This window comes from Anolis carolinensis, chromosome 4 (genome assembly GCF_035594765.1).
Source record: "Anolis carolinensis isolate JA03-04 chromosome 4, rAnoCar3.1.pri, whole genome shotgun sequence".
Classification (NCBI taxonomy): domain Eukaryota; kingdom Metazoa; phylum Chordata; class Lepidosauria; order Squamata; family Dactyloidae; genus Anolis; species Anolis carolinensis.
In genome coordinates this window covers 60,348,503-60,371,126 of record NC_085844.1, presented here as the reverse complement: position 1 = coordinate 60,371,126, position 22,624 = coordinate 60,348,503, and the positions used below count along the sequence as shown (strand labels likewise).

The 22,624-nt window shown below is 41.2% G+C and overlaps 1 protein-coding gene across 1 annotated transcript in view; it reads right to left on the bottom strand.

Moving 5' to 3' along the window:
* The window catches only part of arhgap28 (Rho GTPase activating protein 28), a 92,942-nt gene extending 74,725 nt beyond the window's left edge, over positions 1-18,217 (bottom strand). Inside the window, exon 1 of the mRNA XM_062980497.1 lies at positions 17,895-18,217. Coding sequence (XP_062836567.1) covers positions 17,895-18,016 — 122 coding nt within the window. The 5' untranslated portion in view covers positions 18,017-18,217. The remainder of the gene's footprint in view (positions 1-17,894) is intronic.
* Between the last annotated feature and the right edge of the window lie 4,407 nt (positions 18,218-22,624).

Below are 22,624 nucleotides of genomic sequence, written 5' to 3'. Positions count from 1 at the left end.
CCCCAGCAGATGCAACAGGTGATGCCCAGGGTCCCCCAGAGCTAAGGGGTAGCAGTGGTAACACAAAGGCAAAGGGAGAGGCCAATAACAAGATGGGATAGGCCATTTGGACCCATGGCCCCAGACTCACTGTTATCCACATGTCGTCTAACAACTGTTAAAAAAAAAAGTACACATTGATAGCATAAAAACTGATATAATAAAATCTGATACAATGAACTTTGTTAGCAAGTATAATTTCACTGCAAAGATACACATAGATAAAACAATATGGCTAATAACTGTTAATAGGAACATTTGTCCATGAAATAAAAGGTCTTACTAATGAACAATGTGAAGAAAAGTATATTCCAAGGTCAACATTCTGAATTTTAGGTAATTAAAAGTGTTTCTAGATAGATGGTTCCTAGAATTACCAGTCAAAATACATTGTGTACTATTTCATCTCTCATTCAAGAAAACAAAACATCAATGGGAAAAAGAAGAAAAAGACAAATATATCTGGTTTCTTCATAAAATGTTCTGATAAGGTAATTAAACAATAAAAGAATGACTTTGGAAGCACATGTTCATCATGTTTTCTTCACAACTGAATTCAGTGTATTGAGCTGAAAATGGAATCAATTATTAATTTCCACTTAAATACCACAACTGTTTTTCCTGAAAGAGCAAGCAACTAAAACCACTTACAGGAACTTTCTCTGTAAAGTATATTACATTTCCAAGTTCCCTTTGAGAGCTAATTTCCTCTCTTGCTTTCATATGGGGTGCCTTAAAATTTCTTAGTTTTTATCATTTCACTTTGAGATGTATTTTCCTCAAATGTTTCCCTCCAAAAAAAAAACAAATATATCAGAAATAAAAAAAAACCCAGCATCTTGATTTATGAGAGATTTAGGCTCCTTCTACACAGCTGTATAAAATCAATATTACAGTATTTGCTTTTTATATTATATGGCAGTGTAGACTCAAATAACCCAGTTGAAAGCTGATAATGTGGATTCTGCCTTGGTATTCTGGATTATATGGCAGTGTACAAGGGGTATTACACATGCTACATAGTTCAGAGCTTGAGTTCTTTTACTTGTGTATAAGACAACAAAACAAAACAAATCCCATTCCCTCATAGCTAAATGTGTGCAATATCCACCAACCACTCTTCTGCACCAAATTTAACTAGCACCTTTACTGGTATCGAGAGCACCAGCATTACTGATAAAGTAAGTCTCCAAAGAAATTTCTGAACATTCTTGAAAGGCAGTCCTAAGTAGAGCATGTCACAGTAACCTGAATTGTAACTAAGACCTGTATCACCTATACCTCACAACCTCTGAGGATGCCTGCCACAGATGTGGGCGAAACGTCAAGAGAGAATGCTTCTGGAACATGGCCATACAGCCTGGAAAACACAGCAACCCTGTATCACTAGTGTTTCAAGGAATGGGCACAGTTGCTACACAAATGTTAAATGTTAAAACTCCTGGCCATCACAAAAACCTGGGCCTCCAAGTTCAAAGCTGAGTCCAGGGGTGCATCTACACTTTATAATTAATGTAAAGAGTGTCCCAAAAATCTCAATACATAGGAAACATTAAGTAACTCACATATTATACTATATTTATACATATTATATATATTTTATACTGGAAAGGTTTTGTAATTAATATTTTGTAAATAAAGGTACATTTATCTACAATTTCCCCTTTTCTCTATGTACGGAGACTTTTGGGACACTATGCAGTTTAGCTTCACTTTAACTGCCTTGGGTTAAAGCTATAGAATCATGGAAGTTGTAGTTTTTCAAGATCTAGTTTTCTCTGGCAGAGTGCTGCTGCCTCAATAAACTACAACTCCCGAGATTCTATAGCACTGAGCTATGACAATGATGGCATCAATGCACTAATTCTACAGTCTAGATGTAGTCCAAAAGTACACCCCAACTATGAACCTGTGTCTTCAGGGAAAGTGTAACTCCAACTAACGCAGGCTGAATCCCTGTTTTGTTTTGCTCATATGAACAATTTCACTGTAAACCCTTAGATGATGATGATTTCCCTTTTTCAGTCTATGTCATCTATATTCTGTAATTCCATTCCTGGTGCATTAGACCAGTTAAGCAAGGTACATTAGGGTGGTTCTTACAACTATGATCATTTCTGAAGTCCAAATCTGCTGCATGCTTTTAGTGCAAAGAACCTTTTACAGAATATTAGACAGATGTAATTGTACTGGGACAAAAAGAAACATAAATACTATAGCACATGCATTTTTCATTTTTCTAGCAATTGGGAGCAGTGGCTTAGACTCAGATTTCACTCTTTCTGATATACAGTTGGAGTGCTTATCTTTGTTCTGTTTCCTAGGTCCCGGCAGCCTCTAAAATCCTATATATTGTTCATGTAGTATCAATCCAAGGATTGGGGCCAGTTTCTTTCCACCCAGATGCCCCCAACTCCCATCATTCCTGAGTTCTATGTTAACCTTTTTTGGAGTGGTAGTCATAAAATCTGTGAAGGGTTCTCTCCCTCTGCATTAAGCTCACAAAAGAAATCCTTCCACCACTTTACTATGTGCTATAAATTCCTTACTATATGTGATGACAGAAGCCACAGGATTCGCCTTGTTTTTGTGGAAATGAATGACATATATATTCATGGGGGAACATGATGGATAACCTACTCATCTGAAGAGCCAAGATTTTCTTATTTTTTGCAGGCAACTTCAAGCATCATTTAATGACTGCAGTAAGTGACATTATTAAAATGAATGGAGGGCAGCTGGCCAAATGTTCAACCAAACAAGCGGATCAAAAAGACAGTGCCAGATGTTTCCCATAAGTTCTGCATACAAAGGCACCAGGGAAATCAGCAGGGGCACCATGCTGAGGTAACCAGAGAAGCCAACTCCAGTTTCAACCACAACATGAAATTCTATAAAGACTATAAATACTGCATTCCTTAGTGAGAGTCTCAAAGGACATGTTGTAGATCTTTCTTGAGCATACAGGGAAAAAGTTTGCTATTGTCTGCTTTATTTATATGCATTACCTCCTGTATGGTTTAATAATAGTTTGAAGCAATAAATTTAAATAGGTTGAAAAATACTTGTTTGAAATTGGCTCTTAATTTACACCCTGTGAAAGATGTTGTGTCCCCACCACCATAAGATGTGATCTTTTACCTACCAACTAAATCTACCCAACTCTATTAGAGAATGATTAACTACAAAAAATTCCCCAAGAGAGCATCCTAGGGATGGTACAGGCATTTCCCAAGTTACAAACATCAGACTTACAAATGACCCATAGTTAAGAATGGGGGTGAGACAAGAGGAAGTAGGAAAAATCTACCACTTGGAAGGGTTATCATGGAGAAAAGGTACCCCCACTGATGCTTTATCACCAATCCCTGCTTCTACAACAAGCAAAAAATTTTAAAATCTAATTATCACGGGGACCGAAAATGAGGTGAAATCTTCTGAACAGGGGCACAGACAGCAAAACAAACCCCACAGGGGTGTTAACTTTTCTCTAGGTTAACTTTTCCAAACCTTTTATATTTTTGCATGTATGTACATGGAGCCCCGGAGGTGTAGCGGGTTACTGTTGAGCTGATGAACTTGCTGACCAAAAGGCCAGCAGTTCAAATCTGGGGAGCGGGGTGAGTTCCCATTGTTAGCCCCAGCTTCTGCCAACCAAGCAAATCAAAAACATGCAAATGTGAGTAGATCAATAGATATCCAGCGGGAAGGTAACGGCGCTCCATGCAGTCATGCTGGCCACATGACCTTGGAGGTGTCTACGGACAACTCCAGCTCTTCAGCTTGGAAATGGAGATGAGCACCAACCCCCAGAGTTGGACACAACTAGACTCAATGTCAATCCTTTACCTATGTATGCATATATGTATGTTACACTTAAAATGTACCTGTTCCAACTTACATATAAATTCAAGTTAAGAACAAACCTACAGAACCTATCTTGTTCATAATTTAGGGACTGCCTGTACTGGACGTAGCAGTGCCCATTGGGAATGATAAAAGAGTTCTCCCCCTCAAGCTCTGGAGGACAGTACTTTTGAGAAAATTGTTCTTCCTTCCAAAACATTGGGACAATTTTAAAGTATTTGGAAGAAGCATTTTGTTTTATTGTATTCTCCTCCTCCAAGGAAGTTGATGGTACAATGTGATAAACATATAAAAATAGTTAAGATTGTTTATACTGTACCTTGACAGAAGGGTTTTGACATCATTTGTATATAAATCTGCAGTCAAACCAGCTCTGCTGCCAAACTATCAGCATCAGGTCCTTGTTTCCCCAGTCACACAATCCACTTTCAGTGTGAGCTATGGCAGTATGCTGAATTGGTAATTTACTGGCACATAATGTATCCGTGCATTATAAAGTAATATCCCAATTGGACTGGAACACATTTTTAATATTGTTTCAAAAGATTCCTATAAGAACTTCCTCACTGCGTGAGCTGTTTAGCAGTGGAACTCTCTCCCCCGGACTGTGGTGGAGGCTCCTTCTTTGGAGGCTTTTAAGCCATCTGTCGGGGGTGCTTTGAATGTGATTTCCCTGCTTCTTGGCAGGGGGTTGGACTGCATGGCCTGTGAGGTCTCTTCCAACTCTATGATTCTATGATAATACCAAAAATATATCATTACATTACTGCATCTTGTTGGTCTTTTAGCTATCCAACAAAGCTTCATAAGAAATAGTCAAATTGGCATGCTTTCGAACTACTAGGTTGGCAGAAGCTGGAGCTAACAGCGGGCGCTCACTCCACTCCCAGGATTTGAACCTAGGACCTTTCAGTCTGCAAGTTCAGCAGCTCAGTGCTTTAACACACTTCGCCACTGGGAATCCAATGTTAATTCTTTACTGCTTAATTTTCATCCCCTCCCCTTCCCCCAATTATTCCCATGACTAGTTTTTAGATACCTGTTTCTTGAGGTATTCTTCCTGGAACTTTAGTCCAAACTGCTAAGGAGTTGGAAGTGGAAGATTTAATTGGTGGAAGATTAGAGGCAGAAAGAGCATTTTAGAAAGAATTTGCTATAGTTGTCTGTTGTAAATACTTTATGCAACTTCACCTGATCCTGTGCTTCCCACTACTTTTAAAAAAGCACATCCTAAGAAAAACGCTAGTATGATAACCATGACTGGTGTTTTGAAATCCCCACATTCCAAAACCAGAGGTGGTCTCACAGCCAGTCCTGGGGCTTTTGTTTTGCTTTGGCATTTTTACAATCCCTGGAGCCTCAGAAGGTTCTGGAATGGAAAATTGGCCCCGAGCTACCACAGTTGCTTGCTACTGATACGAAGAAATATGGATATGCCAAATGGATTAAGCTTCATGGGTTTTAGTCCATGAAAGAACAAATAAGACCATCTAAATGATAATAAAAATAATAATCTTTATTTCTGTCCCACCCTATCTCCCAAAAGGGACTCAACTAAGCAATGCAGCAGAGAAGAGAGAAGTAATAGTATTTCCAGTTCATAGGATCTGGTAGATTTGTGTCTGGAGGACAGACAATATATACGTGGTGATTGAAAATTTCTTTGGAAAGGGGGAAAGGGGGACTTTGTCTCTCCTTTTGAAACTTTTAATATTCTCACTGGGAGAGAAATAAACTACTAGTTCAGAAGCTGAAGGAGTCATCCGTCTCCCCACCATTTCAGGATTCTATTGGGACACAAGAAGGCCTTGGATCCTAAAGTTTTCCTTCATCCTTGCATGACATACAGTAGAGTCTCACTTATCCAACATAAACGGGCCGGCAGAATGTTGGATAAGTGAATATGTTGGATAATAAGGAGGGATTAAGGAAAAGCCTATTAAACATCAAATTAGGTTATGATTTTACAAATTAAGCACCATGTTATACAACAAATTTGACAGAAAAAGTAGTTCAATACACAGTAATGCTATGTAGTAATTACTATATTTACGAATTTAGCACCAAAATATCACAAAGTTTTGAAAACATTGACTACAAAAATGCGTTGGATAATCCAGAATGTTGGATAAGTGAGACTCTACTGTAATTATGGGCGGTCTGCTTTTCACTATATTTTGGAGTTCTAATAGAAAAGACAGTAGGCTTGAGAGGAGATATCTCATCTTCATATAATTTTCAGAGGTAAAATCTATTTTCCACACAGAGATGTGCTTCATTCTATTGTCCATAGGAACCCTTCCTAGGGACTATGTTGTGACTCTATAACAGGCATGGGCAAACTTGGGCCCTCCAGGTGTTTTGGACTTCAACTCCCACAATTCCTAATAGCCTACCAGCTGTTAGGAATTGTTGCAGTTGAAGTCCAAAACACCTGGAGGGCCCAAGTTTGCCCATACCTGTCCTATAAGACTACTAAAATACATTGTAAACATCTTCCTTTTGTTCTTCTGATATCTGCTTAACTCATACTTGTCATAAATGTTTGTTTCAGGGAAGCATGCTACAGAAAAAACAACAAACTATGAAAATTAGTCTGCTACAAAAAAATTCCAGGGCTATCAGGAAAAGTATGGCTGGAAGCCAAAATGTTTATTTTATGTGAAAAAGCAAAATGACCACATCCTGATGGTTTTATGAAAATTTGTGACTGTGCATGTTCAACCTGGAAGGAACTTGTCTTTCCAAATAAAGACCATGTGATTGAAGATTAGAATAGTTTAATGGACTTCATAAATATTTATAAAACATATTTTTACATTTCCTGCAAATGTGCAGCAACTGAAAGAACAATTACCAGGGGTGAGGGACCTATTCTGGTATATTGTTATACACCGTATAAGCAGCAACATGAAGACTTTCAAAATTGTTAGTCTTATATATGTCATGATAAAACATGTCAACCATAATGACCCCAGCCTACCCACATACTCATGACCTTCCCTTACTTCTCCTTCATAGCTGCAGGGAGATCGGAAACTTTCGTTTTCATTTCTGATTAACTGTGGCTTTAATTTATTTATTTGTTTTCAAAAATTGATATTTCACAGCAAAAGGAAAACCAAAAGAGTAAAAGGAAGGACCAAACAGAAGTACAGTAATAGTGCAAACAACTAATAAAAGAAAATCGCTGTCATTCTGGAAAGTCTGAGTTACAATGATTTATTTGTCGTCACAGGTTAAACAGAAATTTGAGTGTTTCTGAGGATACACATAATAGACAGCAAGTTGGACTAAAGTGATTCCACAACTGCAGGGCTCTTTCCAACTCTGATGTGAAATGTATGTTACCCATTGATGTGGCAGGTGATCTAGCCTGAAGAGCCAGGAATCTACTGGTTTGTAGACATGTGCTATCAACTTCCTTCTTTCAATTGCTTCTAAAAGTGCTCAAGGGTCCCTTTCATACTTATCTAGACTAACACTGTTTTTGAATTCTGCCACTAGGAATCAACTGATAAATTTCCTATCCCTTTCTGCCTTTGTTGCCATTGATTGCAATGTAATCAGATCTTTGTGACAGAATTGTCAATACTGAAGTTAGTTATGCCAGTTCAAGAATCAGGAGAAATTTCTGATTTGTAATTGTTCAAATTTCAGTTTCAATGAAAAACCAGAACTTGGTTATCACAGGCCAGGGTGTGCGGAACAGGTGCCTAAGTCTCTGTGCTCCCTCTGGCATTCAGGAGACCATGAATCAATGCTGTCCAGTGTAATAAATGCCAAATACCACCCATGGAGAAATTCCATCATGCTCTCCTGAACACCAGCTGAAATTGATTTCATGGGTTGCTTTTTAATACTGAAAACATGGATTGTTTCCTTCATACTGATGACCACTCAACATATGAGAGCATATCTTTCTACCACAGTACAATTAAGACTGCAGGTGTTTCCAATGTGATGCCAAAAGGAATCTTATATATAACAGAAACCATTTTCTTATGCTTCATGTATAATGTGCTGCCAGTGTTTCAAGGAGGGATAAGATCATAGGTTTCTTGGTTTAACAAATTGGGATTGTTACTAGAAAGTAGCACTTGATGCTTCTGAAACCATATTGTTTGTACTGTTACTATAAAAGACCCATATCTGATAGGGAGCCAGCAAGATGCCATGGTTCAATTGTTAGACTAGGATACTGGGAGGCCAGGTTCAAAGTCCCATGAAACCATGAAATCCAGTGGGTGATCTTGGGCAAATTAATCTTTCTCATCCTGAAAGGAAGGCAATGGAAAATCTTTTCAGAATCATCCTACAGCCTCATCTACACTGGCCTGTTAATATGGGTCAATTATTATTATTATTATTATTATTATTATTATTATTATTATTATTATTTATAGGCCACCTTATCTCCCCAAGGGGACTTAGGGTGGCTTCCAAGCAAAAAAAGGCAAACATTCAATGTCTTGGTGATAAACAACACATAAATCAAAACAGTGCAAAATAAACATCATTAACTAAACAAAACTAAACATCAATTACTAAACAAAAATAAAATTAATCATTACCTAAGTATAAGTATCTAAATGAACACATGAATTCCATAAAAACACAATACAAAAATGCATAATAAAAATAGTTTTAAATGATTTAGAGAGGAAAAAAATTTCTAGACTAATCTTGGGAGCATCCACAACCACAATCCTAACCCCATGTGATGATATCAGCAAAGGTAACTACATCACCAAGAAGGAGAAGGGTAATGAGCACAGGGAAAAGGTAATGGTGGCAGTGACTTGTGTGGACAGTGGACCAATCAAAATGAGATCCAGTCTTGCTGTCCACATTGCACTGAAGTGTGAGGTTACTCCAGAGTTTTGGCAAAGTATCCTCTGACTTTTCTTAACACAGTTAAATTGGGTTAGCCTGACAATACCCATCAGAAGTGCAGAATGTCATGAAGACAGCCAGGATCTACTACAATGTGAGCAAAGGTTATTGGGCCCATGTAGATGAGACATAGGATAGGACTGCCATAAGTTGGATAATGACTCGAACACAAGTAACAATAATAACACAAATTTGATTAAACCTTCAACCCACCAACATACAGACTGAAAGAGTGGTATCAAAGTGATTAAACAGTGGATAAGATAGAAAGTGCTCTCTACCAGTGATGTGATCTTGTTTCCTGTACCCATTTTCTGAAAGACTCTCTCCATTCTAACCTAGTGGAAGTTGGCAGGCATTCAGAGAAACTGGAATGTCAGATTATTAGCATCTACAGGTGTCTAAATCTCCAATATGATGGGACCGTTCAATCCCACCGCTTTTGACAAGATGCACCTTCCATGTCATCTACTTCTGACAGACTGCTACACAGAAGGTTTTTCCTGTCTTGTTATTCACCTGCATCAACTTGACTTAAAGTAAATAGTCTATTTCATTGCAAATTTGAATTCATATTGATAGCTGACAATCATCATAGATGCATAGTGATTTGGTTGCTCTTAATTATGATTTGTTTGAAAGAACTCAGTATCAAGCTATGATCTGACTTTTAAAATAAATCACAGTAAGGGTTAACCACATGTGAGGGTTCCATCACAACTAAACTGTAGTTGATATAAATTGGGCCTCCTCTTCCTGGCCACACAGAAGAAGAATAGGGGAAGGAGAAAGCATGAATTTTGGTGGAAAGCTAAACTTGTTTCTCATATGATAAGCTTTACTTTTCAAAATATGTTACCACGTACAACCACTATTGCTAAACAGAAACATTGGCTCTACTGATAAAAAAAACACAGTTTGCTTCCACAAGAAATCAAAAGATAAAGACTGCAAATCCTCTTATATAATAATATGGCAGTTGATCATGTCACTTATCCTGTAATATTTGGCAAGCATATCTGTTAAATTAGTTACATAGAATTCGCATCTGTCTGAATAAAACAGTCACAGGACAGCCAGGGGTTTTTTTTGCTACCTAATATATAAATGTATGCAGTTGTAATGAACCAAAATATGAGCACACTACAGTGTGATTCTATGAAACTTTGAATGGGGAAGTAGAAGACAATTGTGAGAAGAAAACCTATGAAAAGGTATTTGAAGAAGTGAATGGGACACGGAGTAAAACACAGACTTTTAAAGACATTGCTAAACCTGTCAGTACATTTGCTTTCATGCATTCTGCATTCCATTGGCCCACATACTGAAGTAATACAACCTCTTTCCACAGCATGTTTTGGAAACACAGATGGGGCTTCCGACTGTCCATATGGCAAAAGCTAGTTATTGCAACCAAACAGCTGCAGGAAGTGGGCAACTTCACAAGCAGAACCTTTCCCGAATAGTGTGTGAGTCTACATTTTAAAAACTGGAAAAGTTTCTGACAGTTGTTATCCATATATCTACCATAGGAGCTTTATTTCGATATTTTACGTATAATAGCTTCTATTTTTATTTGCTCCAAGCATGTTTAAGAAGGTTAGAGTACAAACAAATTTCAAAACTATTATTTTGAACATGTGAATCAACACCAATTAGACAGAGCAGTAGAAATGCATATTTCAAATGTGTTACATCCAGAGGATTTTTTGTGTGACCAGATTGGCTCATTCTTCTTTTCAAATGACTGGCTTTCAGTGGAGACTCTCACTGGAGAAAAGGAAAAGAGCAAATTTTGCCCATTCTACTTGCTATTAAAGCCCTCTCTGCACAAAGTGGTGGTCTGTGGAATGATAACTGGTTTATGAGCCAAGAGCTTCCAGTCCATGGACAGTTTCCAGTTAATAAACAATTGTAGCGATAGGCATAAGCATGTTTTTTCCCCATATCATGAGTGACTTGAGAAACTGCAAGTCGCTTTCGGTGTGAGAGAATTGGCCATCTGCAAGGCCATCTCCAAGGACACCCGGATGTTTTGATGTTTTTACCATCCTTGTGGGAGGCTTCCCTCATGTCCCCGCATGGAGCTGGAGCTGATAGAGGGAGCTCATCCACACTCTCCCCGGGTGGGATTCGAACCTGGCAGCTTTCAGGTCAGCAATCCAACCTTCAAGTCAGCAGTCCTGCCAACACAGTGGTTTAATCCACTGCACTACTGGGGGTTCCCCATGGTACCAGTCCTTGACACAGAGTTTAAAATGCCTGTTCCTAATATCACATATCTTAAGAAACACATTTCTACCATCTTTCGTTATGTTACAGAGAGGATCCCTAATGAAACAGATTTTCTGGATCAGAGTTATGTGTCTATGTTTAGATCAGTGGTTCTCAACCTGTGGGTCCCCAGATGTTTTGGCCTTCAACTCCCAGAAATCCTAACAGCTGGTAAACTGGCTGGGATCTCTTGGAGTTGTAGACCAAAACACCTGGGGACACACAGGTTGAGAACCACTGCTTTACATTAACTAAAGAAGATCAGAATAGGAAAAATCTAGACTCTTGGATTCTGTTGATAAATAACTAGAATACCTGTGTGTCAGCATTCAGCAAAGAAGACAAGAGTCGCACCTGTTCAGCGATCCTACAAAACTTCACTGACAAAGCTGAAGAGTATTTTGGCTACACTATCCTTTGTAATGTGTTTGGGCTGGAATTTTCCCTGCTGCAGGTCTCTATGTGAATGGTAGCAAAAGACAGCAACAGCCACACTTTCTTGTTCTTTTACTGCAGTCTTTTCTCCTGATCAATTCAAAGAGGAACAAACTGGAACCATCAGCAAGCAGACACTCAAAGCATTTTCCTTCTTCATGGAGAGGCAAAGCTTCATTACAGGAAATGCTACACTGATTAATCTAAATTGACCAGAGTTCATATGCTCCTATGGTTTTAGGATCACAAGCAAAAATTCATCAAGCTACAGATTTTTCATGATCTTTTCACTTCTCGAATACCATACTGAAAAGAACAAGATTGGCCTCAAAATGAATCCACTGAACTCTATGAACCCATTCTGGGTTCTAGAGCACTTACGTATGTACAGTAGTCACTATAGTATTTAATACATTTAGCTCTTCCAACCAACTTTTGGCCTACAAAGTAACTAACAACACAATCCAGAAATAATATCACTCTAATATGAAATCTTAAGGTATATTTTGAATTAAAGAACTTTAATTTACATTTTGAATATTGAATAAAGAACAAAACATTGATGATCTATGCCATTTGAGAGGTGGTTCAATTATGCCATTTTACAGAGGAGAGAGAAAGTCCATGGAAACATTTGAAATTATCTTGTCTATTGGTTGATTTTCCAACATTGTATATTCCAGCATGCCTTTGAATAACAGTTTAGCTTGCAACCATCCCTGCCCAGCCCTAATTTATTTATTGTACTGGTTTTCCAGCATTTTATTCCCAGCTTTGGTCCTATTGGTCTGCGTTTTGCACAAGCCTTGCCCTTCTTTCACAAATCTGAATATGCCCACTTTTTGGTTTTGTGATGCTGAGTGATGTATTTTATTATGTTTTTAACTTTCTTTTAATTGTATTAATCATATTTTTTGTTATGTGTTTTAATGTTGTACTTTGAATTCCCTGTTTATTCTGGGCCTGTACCCCATGTAAGCCCCCCCGCCCAAGTCCTTCGGGGAAATGGAGGTGGGTTATATTAATAAAGTTATTATAGTTATTATTTTACATCTTATTATGTCCATGCACTGCCTAAAAGAGGATGACAGATGACACTTAGTTACTTGACTATGATATGGTTGCTATAAAGCATCTACTTGTTCTTGTTATTGTGTGCCTTCAAGTCATTTCCAATGTATGGCAAATCTATCACATAGTTTTCTGAGGCTGAATGTAACTTGCCCCATGGGTTTGCATGATTAATTAGTGAATTGAATCCTAGTATCCAGAATCATAGTTTAAACCACTACACCATGTTGGCTCTCGCAAATAATCTACTGGTCCTTTTAAAATCTATGAGTAAAGCTACAGAAGTCCATCAGGTTAACAACTGTATTTCTTTCACATACTAGGAAGTGAAATATGTGTTTGGGTTTCTATCTTCTGTGGTTTTAATATCCACCCTCAATGTATTAAAAAAAAAACCCAAAGGAAGAAAACTTCTCATTTCTTGGGCAGCTGAAAATCCCCCAATGCTATACACAAGTAAAACGTTCACAAATAACACTCTTAATTGCAGAAGTCAGCTAAAATCGGCTTCTTATTTAGAAGAAAGGTCAGCTTTATCAAGACCAAAGGTGTTGCCTGGGAAGATATTACTGAAACAATTTCCTTTATCAGCAAATTTATCTGGGACAAATGTAAGGAATGTCTCCAAGATGTACACTAATATTGTGAAATTCCTGCCTCAGGGAAAAAAATGCTGCTGGTTAGATGAAACCTTTTACAAATTACCTCTTGTAAGCTTGAGCCAGCATGGTGTAATGGTTTAAGCACTGGACTAAGACTCTGGAGACCTGGAATTAATTCTCTGCTGAGCCCCCGGTGGCTCAGTGGGTTAAACTCTTGTGACTTGAAGGCTGGGTTGCAGAGCTGAAGGCTGCCAGGTTCGAATCTAACCCAGGGAGAGCGCGGATGAGCTCCCTCTATCAGCTCCAGCTCCATGCAGGGACATGAGAGAAGCCTCCCACAGAATTTTAAAAACATCAAAACTTCTGGGCAACCTCTGGGCAACGTCCTTGCAGACAACCAATTCTCTCACACCAGAAGTGACTTACAGTTTCTCAAGTCGCTCCTGACATGGAAAAAAATTTCTCTGCTTGGCCATGGAAACCCGCTGGGTGAACCTGGCAAGTCTCACATCCCTTGAAACCACTGTGATAGTGTAGCTTTAGGGCCACCGTGAGTCAGAAGACTTAAAGACATACAACCACAAAGTGGAAGAATTTTATAGTGCAACATATATTTTGCATTCTCCATTTGCTGTGGTAATTATTTGTACCTGTTCTTGGAAAATTCTAAATTATATAAATATGTGAGTGCAAAATCAGTATGTCTGTTTCGATCAGTAACCCCATTATTGCAACAAGGGAAAAGCCACTTGGGCAGCAATTCTGTACACATTTCCCCAGACAATCATTCTGAATTCACTCAACATGACTTAACTTTTAACTAAATATTGGGGGCATCAACTACATTGAATTAATGGAGTTTTGGCACCACTTTAATGGCCATGGCTCAATGCTATGGAATGCTGGGAACTGTAGTTTGGTGAAGAATTAACACTCTTTGGCAGAGAAGCTCAAACACCTTGTAAACTACAATTCCTAAAATTCCATAGCACTGAGTAATGACCATTAAAGTAGGGTCAAATTGCGCTAATTCTACAGTGTAGATGCACCCACATCAAGGTGTGGAGGGAAGAAAGAGGGAGCCCTTCACTAATGTTTACACATAAATGATACAGTGTCATTCTGTTCTTTTCTCTCTTCTTTCTTCTCCTTTCTCCTCTCCTTCCTTCCTTCACTCCTCTCTTCACTCTAGTCCCATATACACTGCCATATAATACAGTTTGAAACTGCGTTATATGGTGTACAAGTGGGGCCTCTCTCTCTCTCTCTCTCTCTCTCTCTCTCTCTCTGTGCTTCTTTCTCTATTTGCGTCCACACTATCATAGAATCATAGAATTGGAAGAGACCTCGTGGGCCATCCAGCCCAACCTCGGCTTTCCAAGAAGCAGGAAAACTGCATTTGCACCCCCCGACAGATGGCCATCTAGCCTCTATTTAAAAGCCTCCAAAGAAGGAGCCTCCACCACACTCCAGGGCAGAGAGTTCGACTGCTGAACAGCTCTCACAGTTAGGAAGTTCTTCCTCATGGTCAGGTGGAATTTCCTTTTCTGAAGTTTGAAGTTGTTGTTCCATATCCTGGTCTCCAGGGCAGCAAAAAACAACCTTGCTCCCTCCTCCCTATGACTTCCCCTCACATATTTATACATGGCCATCATGTCTCTTCTCAGTCTTCTCTTCTAAACATGGCTAAACATGCCCAGCTCTTTAAGCTGCTCCTCATAGGGCTTGTTCTCTAGACCCTTTACCATTTTAGTCACCCTCCGCTGGACACATTCCAGCTTGCCAGTATCTCTCTTCAATTGCAGTGCCCAAAATTGGACACAGTATTCCAGGTGTAGTCTGACCAAGGCAGAATAGAGGGGGAGCATGACTTCCCTGGATCTAGACACTATACTCCTATTTATGCTGGCCAAAATCCCATTGGCTTTTTTAGCCGCCACATCACACTGTAGGCTCATATTTAACTTGTTGTCCACAAGGACTCCAAGATCTTTTTCACATGTACTGCTGTCAAGCCAGGCGTCCCCCATTCTGTATCTTTGCATTTCATTTTTTCTGCCTAAATAGAGTACAGTATCTTGCATTTGCCTCTGTTGATCTTCATTTTGTTAGTTTTGGCCTGTCTCTCTAATCTGTTAAGATCATTTTGAATTCTGCTCCTGTCTTCTGGAATATTGGCCATCCCTCCCAATTTGGTGTCATCTGCAAACTTGATGATCATTCCTTCTAACTCTTTATCTAAGTTGTTAATAAAGATGATGAACAGAACCAGACCTAGGATGCATCCCTATGGCACTCCACTTGTCACTTCTTTCCAGGATGAAGAGAAAGCATTGGTGAGCACCTTTTGGGTTTGTTCACTTAATCAATTACAGATCCACCTAAGCATAGTTTTGCCTAGGCCACATTAAAGTCAAATCAGTGCAGTTTGAAACCGCTTTAATGACTGTGGCTGAATGCTATGGAACGTGGGGAACTGTAGTTTTACAAGATCTGTAACCTTCTCTGCCAAAGAATGGTGGCCTAAACACCAAATCTCAGTATCCCATTGTATTGAGCCATGGCAGTTCCAGTGGTGTCAAACTGGATTCATAATAATAATAATAGTCATAATAATAAACTTTATTTATACCCTGTCACCATCTCCCAGAGGGACTCGGGCGGCTTACAAAGCACTCATGTAGGTGCAACACACAAATAAAAAAATTACAGAAGCAATAATATGAAACCATAATAGTAATAATAATAATAAAACTTTAGGGACTCAAGGCAGCTTACACTGGGACAGGCCCAAAACAGTATTGCATCAATAAAAACAGTAACACAATAAAATCACAGTATAATAACATCTTACAAAAGTTAAAATAACTTAAAACAGAAACGGTAATCCCAATCAGTAGTCAAGCACCATAAGACATGGACCATTTTAAGGGGAAATGGAAACCTGAGAGTGCATATTCTTTGGTGACTAGGGATGGGAGCAACTAAAGATAATAAAGTGCATGGAATGGCCAAGGCCTAAGTAAAGAGCATGGACAATTAATTAACAAACAACATAATATCCCTCTTCATAAAACCCCCTAGTCAAAACCAGTAAAATACAGCATAGCTGCAGGTATATAACAACAATAGTCAATCTCAGTCATGTACAGTGCTTGGTGAAATCTATGGATCCTCACATATATTCATGAAAGGCATCTAAATATGGTCGAAGGTTTGTTGAAACAACCATGTCTTCAGTTGTGTGCAGAAGGCTTGCAGAGTAGGGGCTAGGTTAAGGTAAAGGTAAAGGTTTCCCCGACGTTAAGTCCAGTCATGTCTGACTCTGGGGGTTGGTGCTCATCTCCATTTCTAAGCCGAAGAGCTGGCATAATCCGTAGACATCTCCAAGGTCATGTGGGCGGCATGACTGCATGGAGTGCTGTTACCTTCCCGCCGGAGCAGTACCTATTGATCTACTCACATTTGCATGTTTTCAAACTGCTAGGTTGGCAGAAGCTGGAGCTAACAGCGGGCGCTCCCTCCGCTCCTGGGATTTGAACCTGGGACCTTTTGATCTGCAAGTTCAGCAGCTCAGCGCTTTAACACACCTCACCACCGGGGCTCCTGGGCTAGGTTATAGCCTAGTCCAAAACACTTATGGTTCCCAACCTTTGGGCCTCCAGGTGTTTTGGACTTCAGCTCCCACAGTTCCTAACAGTTGGTAAAATGGCTGGGATTTCTCGGAGTTGAAGTCCCAAACACCTGGACGCCCAAAGGTTGGGAACCACTGATCTACACTGTAGAATAGTGGTTCCCAACCTGTGGGCCACGGCACAGCAGTGGACTGAGAGAATGAAAATCCAGTCCACGAACTTCTTCATTTGTTTATTTTATTGTATTTATTTTATTTCCGCTCCTTTCTGCAGAGCTGACCATTGCATTAGATAGACCACATCAGCTCTAGATTATTAAATATGGTTTTCTGTGGGTGAGCAGATGGGGACTACTGGGTGGCATATGTTTTGAATCAGAAATGAGAGTTGATGTGGTCTATCCAATGCAAATTTCCTGATCCCTGTTCAAAGAGGTCCTTGTTCAAGTGTTCCCTGTTCAAAGTGGTCCCTGTTCAAGTGTTCCCTAGTCAAAGTGGTCCCTGGTCAAAGTGGTTCCTGGTCAAGTGGGTTGTAGTCAAAAAAAGTTGGGAACCACTTCTGTAGAATGAATGCAATGGAATGGCATGGTGGGAGTGGTCATTTTACAAGGTCTACTCTTCAACCTTCTCTGCCAGAGTGCTAAACTACAACTGTCAAGATCTCCTAACATTGACCGGGGTAGTTAAAGTCAAAAAAGTGCATTAATTCTCTCTTTTCCTTTCTTCTCTCCCTTCCTCTCTGTGAACTTGTGCATCTCTCTCTTCCTCTGCCCCTCGCTTCCCGCATTACTTCCCCTCCGCTTATCTGAGGCCAATCTCGGCGCGCCAACAAACCCGACCCGCCGCTCTCCGGGGACTTTCAAGGGAGCCCCGGGAGGGGGGCCCACGCCACGCAACGCAGCCACGCCGAGCCTCCAAGGGCGCCGACGGAGCCGCACAATGGAGCACGCACACGCCCCAACTTCCTCCGCCGAGGCTAAGAATCAAGCCCTGGCAGCAGGGCAAGGTCGGAATTCCTCCCCAAGTGAAAGGCGCCAAAAGCACTCTCTCAACCAAGGACAGAAGAAGCAATGTACCTGAGGGGCGAGCGGCTGGGTCCCGCGAAGTCCGGCTCCGCTTTGCCCGGCAGCCGGGAAGCAGCAGCAGCGTAGGAATGGTAGGCTGTGAGCACCACGCCGCCGGAGTCCGTCACCTCCATTGTCTGTCACCGGGGGCGCATGGCTTCCTGGATGGAAGAGGGGGCTTGGCTTTTGGCAGAGAGGGGAAGGGGAGGGAGAGGGAGAGAGTCCCTCCGCCGGGCGCCCCGGTGCCCGCTCTCGGGGCTGAGCCTCCCCTCGGCGCAAAAACACCCCCAGGAAGCCAGCCCACGCGCAGACGGCCTCCCCCCTTCCCTCCCTCCCTCCCTCCGCGGCTGTAAGGGAAGGGCGAGCCTCGAAAGTGGTGATCCTGCCACCGAGTCCCAGGAGAGCCCTCTCTTGACCTCTCGGGGACTTTTCCGCTCGCCACTCCCCCGCCGCCGCTCGCCAGCCTCTCAAGGGACACCTTTTAAAGAGCACACGCACCCGGCTCGCGTGGCGCGTTGGAGGCTGAGCAAAAAGTTCACTAAGGGCTATTTCTTGTGAAGCATGAATGGAGCAATTCAGAAGGTTTTCACTCAGTGGACTGTCATGCCTCCATATCTGGGTTTTTAAGTCTAATTATCTTCTTTGAACTGGATAAGATAAAGGTAAAGGTTTCTCCTGATGTTAAGTCCAGTCGTGACCGACTCTGGGGGTTGGTGCTCATCTCCAGAGCCGGCGTTGTCCATAGACACCTCCAAGGTCATGTGGCCGGCATGACTGCATGGAGCGCCGTTACCTTCCCGCCGGAGCGGTACCTATTGATCTACTCACATATGCATGTTTTCGAACTGCTAGGTTGTCAGGAGCTGAGGCTAACAGCGGGCGCTCATTCCGCTCCCGGGATTTGAACCTGGGACCTTTTGGTCCGCAAGTTCAGCAGCTCAGCGCTTTAACACACTGTGCCACCAGGGGCCCCTGAACTGGATTATATGAGTCTATATTGCCAGATGGAGCCCCGGTGGCAAAGCACTGAGCTGCAGACCAAAAGGTCCCAGGTTCAAGCCCTGGGAGCAGCGTGAGCGGCCGCTGTTAGCTCCAGCTCCTGCCAACCTAGCAGTTTGAAAACATGCCAATGTCAGTAGATCAATAGGTACCGCTCCGGCGGGAAGGTAATGGCGCTCCATGCAGTCATGCCGACCACATGACCTTGGAGGTGTCTATGGACAACGCCGGCTCTTCGGCTTAGAAATGGAGATGAGCACCAACCCCCAGAGTCAGACATGACTGGACTTAACATCAGGGGAAACCTTTACCTTTTATATTGCCAGATGGGGCCTCTGGTGGCACAGTGTGTTAACGCGCTGAGCTGCTGAACTTGTGGACCAAAAGGTCGCAGGTTCAAATCCAGGGAGCGGAGTGAGCGCCCACTGTTAGCCCCAGATTCTGCCAACCTAGCAGTACGAAAACATGCAAATGTGAGTAGATCAATATGTACCGCTCTGGCAGGAAGGTTAACAGCACTCCATTGAGTCATGCCGGCCACATGACCTTGGAGGTGCCTACGGACAACGCCGGCTCTTCGGCTTAGAAATGGAGATGAGCACCAACCCTCAGAGTTGGATACGACTGGACTTAACGTCAGGGGAAACCTTTACCTTTTATACTGCCAGATAATCTGGGATCAGATCCTAGGATATAGGACAGTGTAATGCAAACTTCAACCTTCCAAGTGTTTGGACTTCAACTCCCAGAATTCCCAACAGCCCCTAGTTGAAGTTCAAAATATTGGACATAACCTATTGGCAAATAGTTGCACCCAGTCTCTGGGCACATGTACTGTAATAATAAATAATAATAAAACTTTATTTATATACCGCTCCATCTCCTCCAGAGGACTCAGGGCGGTTTCTGACATAAACATAAAGAAACATTTAATTGTCAAAAAAACCACCATACAACAAAGTTAAACATAGTAAAGCCATAGCAGAACACTTCATGAACCAACCTGGATATGATTTGAGAATACTGAAATGCTGGACCACTTTAGCAACTATCATGTCAGACTACACAGAGAAGCCATTGAAATCCACAAGGATGTGGACAACTTCAACAGAAAGGAAGAAACCATGAAAATGAACAAAATCTGGCTACCAGTATTAAAAAAAACCTCTTAAATCAGGACAGTAAATAAAGAACAACACTCAGAAAATAGAGAAATTCCAGACATGTATCAATCAAGGCCAGCTAACACCTCCCAACAAAGGATTCCCCCAGGCAGTAAACAGCCAGACCTTGAAACTGAAAGGCTATTCAGTACTAATTCAGTGACCAATTATAATATTCACACTTGCCTCAAAAAGACAAGAGTTCTTTCTCATTCCACAGAGATATAAATCCCACTTGCATAGTTCCCAACAGACCTCACAACTTCTGAGGTGTCTGCTATAGATGCAGGCGAAATGACAGGAGAAAATGCTTATGGAACATTGGTGGCCATACAGCCCGGAAAACTCACAGTAACCCAGAATTTCATTCTGTACCCCCCCCCCCCCCGCCCGCGCGTTTAGTAGCACTCTGGGGGTTGATGTTCATCTCCATTTCTAAGCCGAAGAGCCGGCGTTGTCCGTAGACACCTCCAAAGTCTTGTGGCCGGCATGACTGCATTGGAGCGCCGTTACCTTCCCGCCAGAGCAGTACCTATTGATCTACTCACATTTACATGTTTTCAAACTGCTAGGTTGGCAGAAGCTGGAGTTTAACAGCGGGCGCTTACTCTGTTCCCTGGATTTGAACCTGGGACCTTTCGGTCTGCAAGTTCAGCAGTTCAGCACTTTAACACACTGAGCCATTTCTAATGGGGAAAAATCAGTTTTAGATTAATTGCAGAACTGTTCAAATTATTCCAGATTAGATGAGATTAAGATTATTCCCTCGTACATTAATTTCACCTCTCTTTTATTATCAGTTCAAGATGATACCCATTCCAGTGTGTGCTAGCAGTATTTTGTGCTCAGTCACCAGCATCCATCCCAGAAAACACAAAAAGGAAGAAATAGTAACTGCTAGAATACCAAGAGTTTGACTCAGAAAGCCCATAAAACAATGAAGCGGATTTTTTTCACCCATCAAAATTTAGCTCTATTATGAAGTAGTGATTACCATGCACAAATAACAATTCAGCAGCATGGATAAAAAATGAAATCTTACAAAGATCCAATGGGAAACACTGTGAAGAGAGTCCGACATCCATAAGCTCTGTGTCTGAAATACTTAACTTGAGCAAGCTTTTTTTAGTTAGTCTGCTCATGTGAGAAGATATTTATACGTATCAGAGCCAATTCATAGCACATAAATGTCACATTTCATCCCACACCCAGCACCTTTCACAAATTGAGAACACAAGAACAGATTTTGTGGTTTCTGGTTGACAAGATTGTCCAGCCACGTGTCTCATGGCTCAGAAAGTTCACAAGGAGGGCAATGGTCATTCCCTATTGTTCCCGATATCTTTTATTCAAAGTTAGAATTTTTTTTATTTATCATATCAGAAGCGAACCCGGAGTACAGTTGTAATGTATTTAAAACACAACCAAAGTTAAAAACTTGGCATTATACTAAATGTCCTTTGACCAGTAGCTGGCCACTTGGAGTTCCTCTATTGTGCATGTGGCAGGGCTCAGACTTCATTGTAATAGGTGGTCGATGGTTTGCTCTTCTTCACACTTGCATGTTGTGGACTCCACTTTGTGGCCCCATTTCTTAAGGTTGTCTCTGCATCTTGTGCTGCCAGAGAGCAGTCTGTTCAATGCCTTCCAAGTCACTCAGTCTTCTGTGTGCCCAGAAGGCAGTCTCTCATTTGGTATCAGCCATGGATTGAGATTCCGGGTTTTAGCCTGTGTCGCACCTCAGGTTAGTTTCACCTTGCTAAAGCCACCAGGCTGCACACAGATCGTAGTCTTTTGTAGTTTATTAGGAAATAAGGAAAAGATAGTTCATAAAAGGTAAAAGATCAGTACCAAAAGATAGTTACAAAAACAAAGCTGTAAGTACAAATCCATGGAAACATTACGCATGAAGCAATGTCCTTAAAATGAAGCCAAAGTCCCAGAAATGAAGATATATCCAAGCTATAAGATAATAGAGGAAAGCAGACATGGTTCTTGATTCAAGCGAGGAAATTGCCTTGACGAAGATTTCCCTCTCAGCAGACTGTTTTAATAGCATACCATGGAGGCATTTCTTTGCCCTTTGACCTCCCTTTTATTTGCTATTCTGAGACTTCGCACAACCCCTGAAATTCCAAATGACTAGCCCAATCTAGAGAAGTGGCCTCATCATTTTCAAGACTACAGGGCTCATTAGTGTTATCAGGCTGAGGCTGGGAGCTACTCTCCCTTTCTGCTTCTTGCACCTGAAAACCATCATCAGTAACAACATCATTTCTTCCTGTGGGAAAGCCTCCCTGCTCCTCATCTCCCACAGCAGGGACATTCTGCACCTGAATCCCATAATTCCCATCAGAGTCATCTTGAAACTCATCCTGAACCTGAATCCCATCATCTTGAAACTGCATTCCAGAATCCTCATCAGAGTCACACAAAGGCTGAGTCACAACAGCCTGCCACTTTTGGACTCTCTCTTGCTGAGACGTTCCTGCAAGTATCTCTGTAGATCTCAGAAAGCTATTTCTTGATTTAAAGAGTTGATGTGCTGGCTGATATCTGAACAGAGGATGGGCTGGAGAT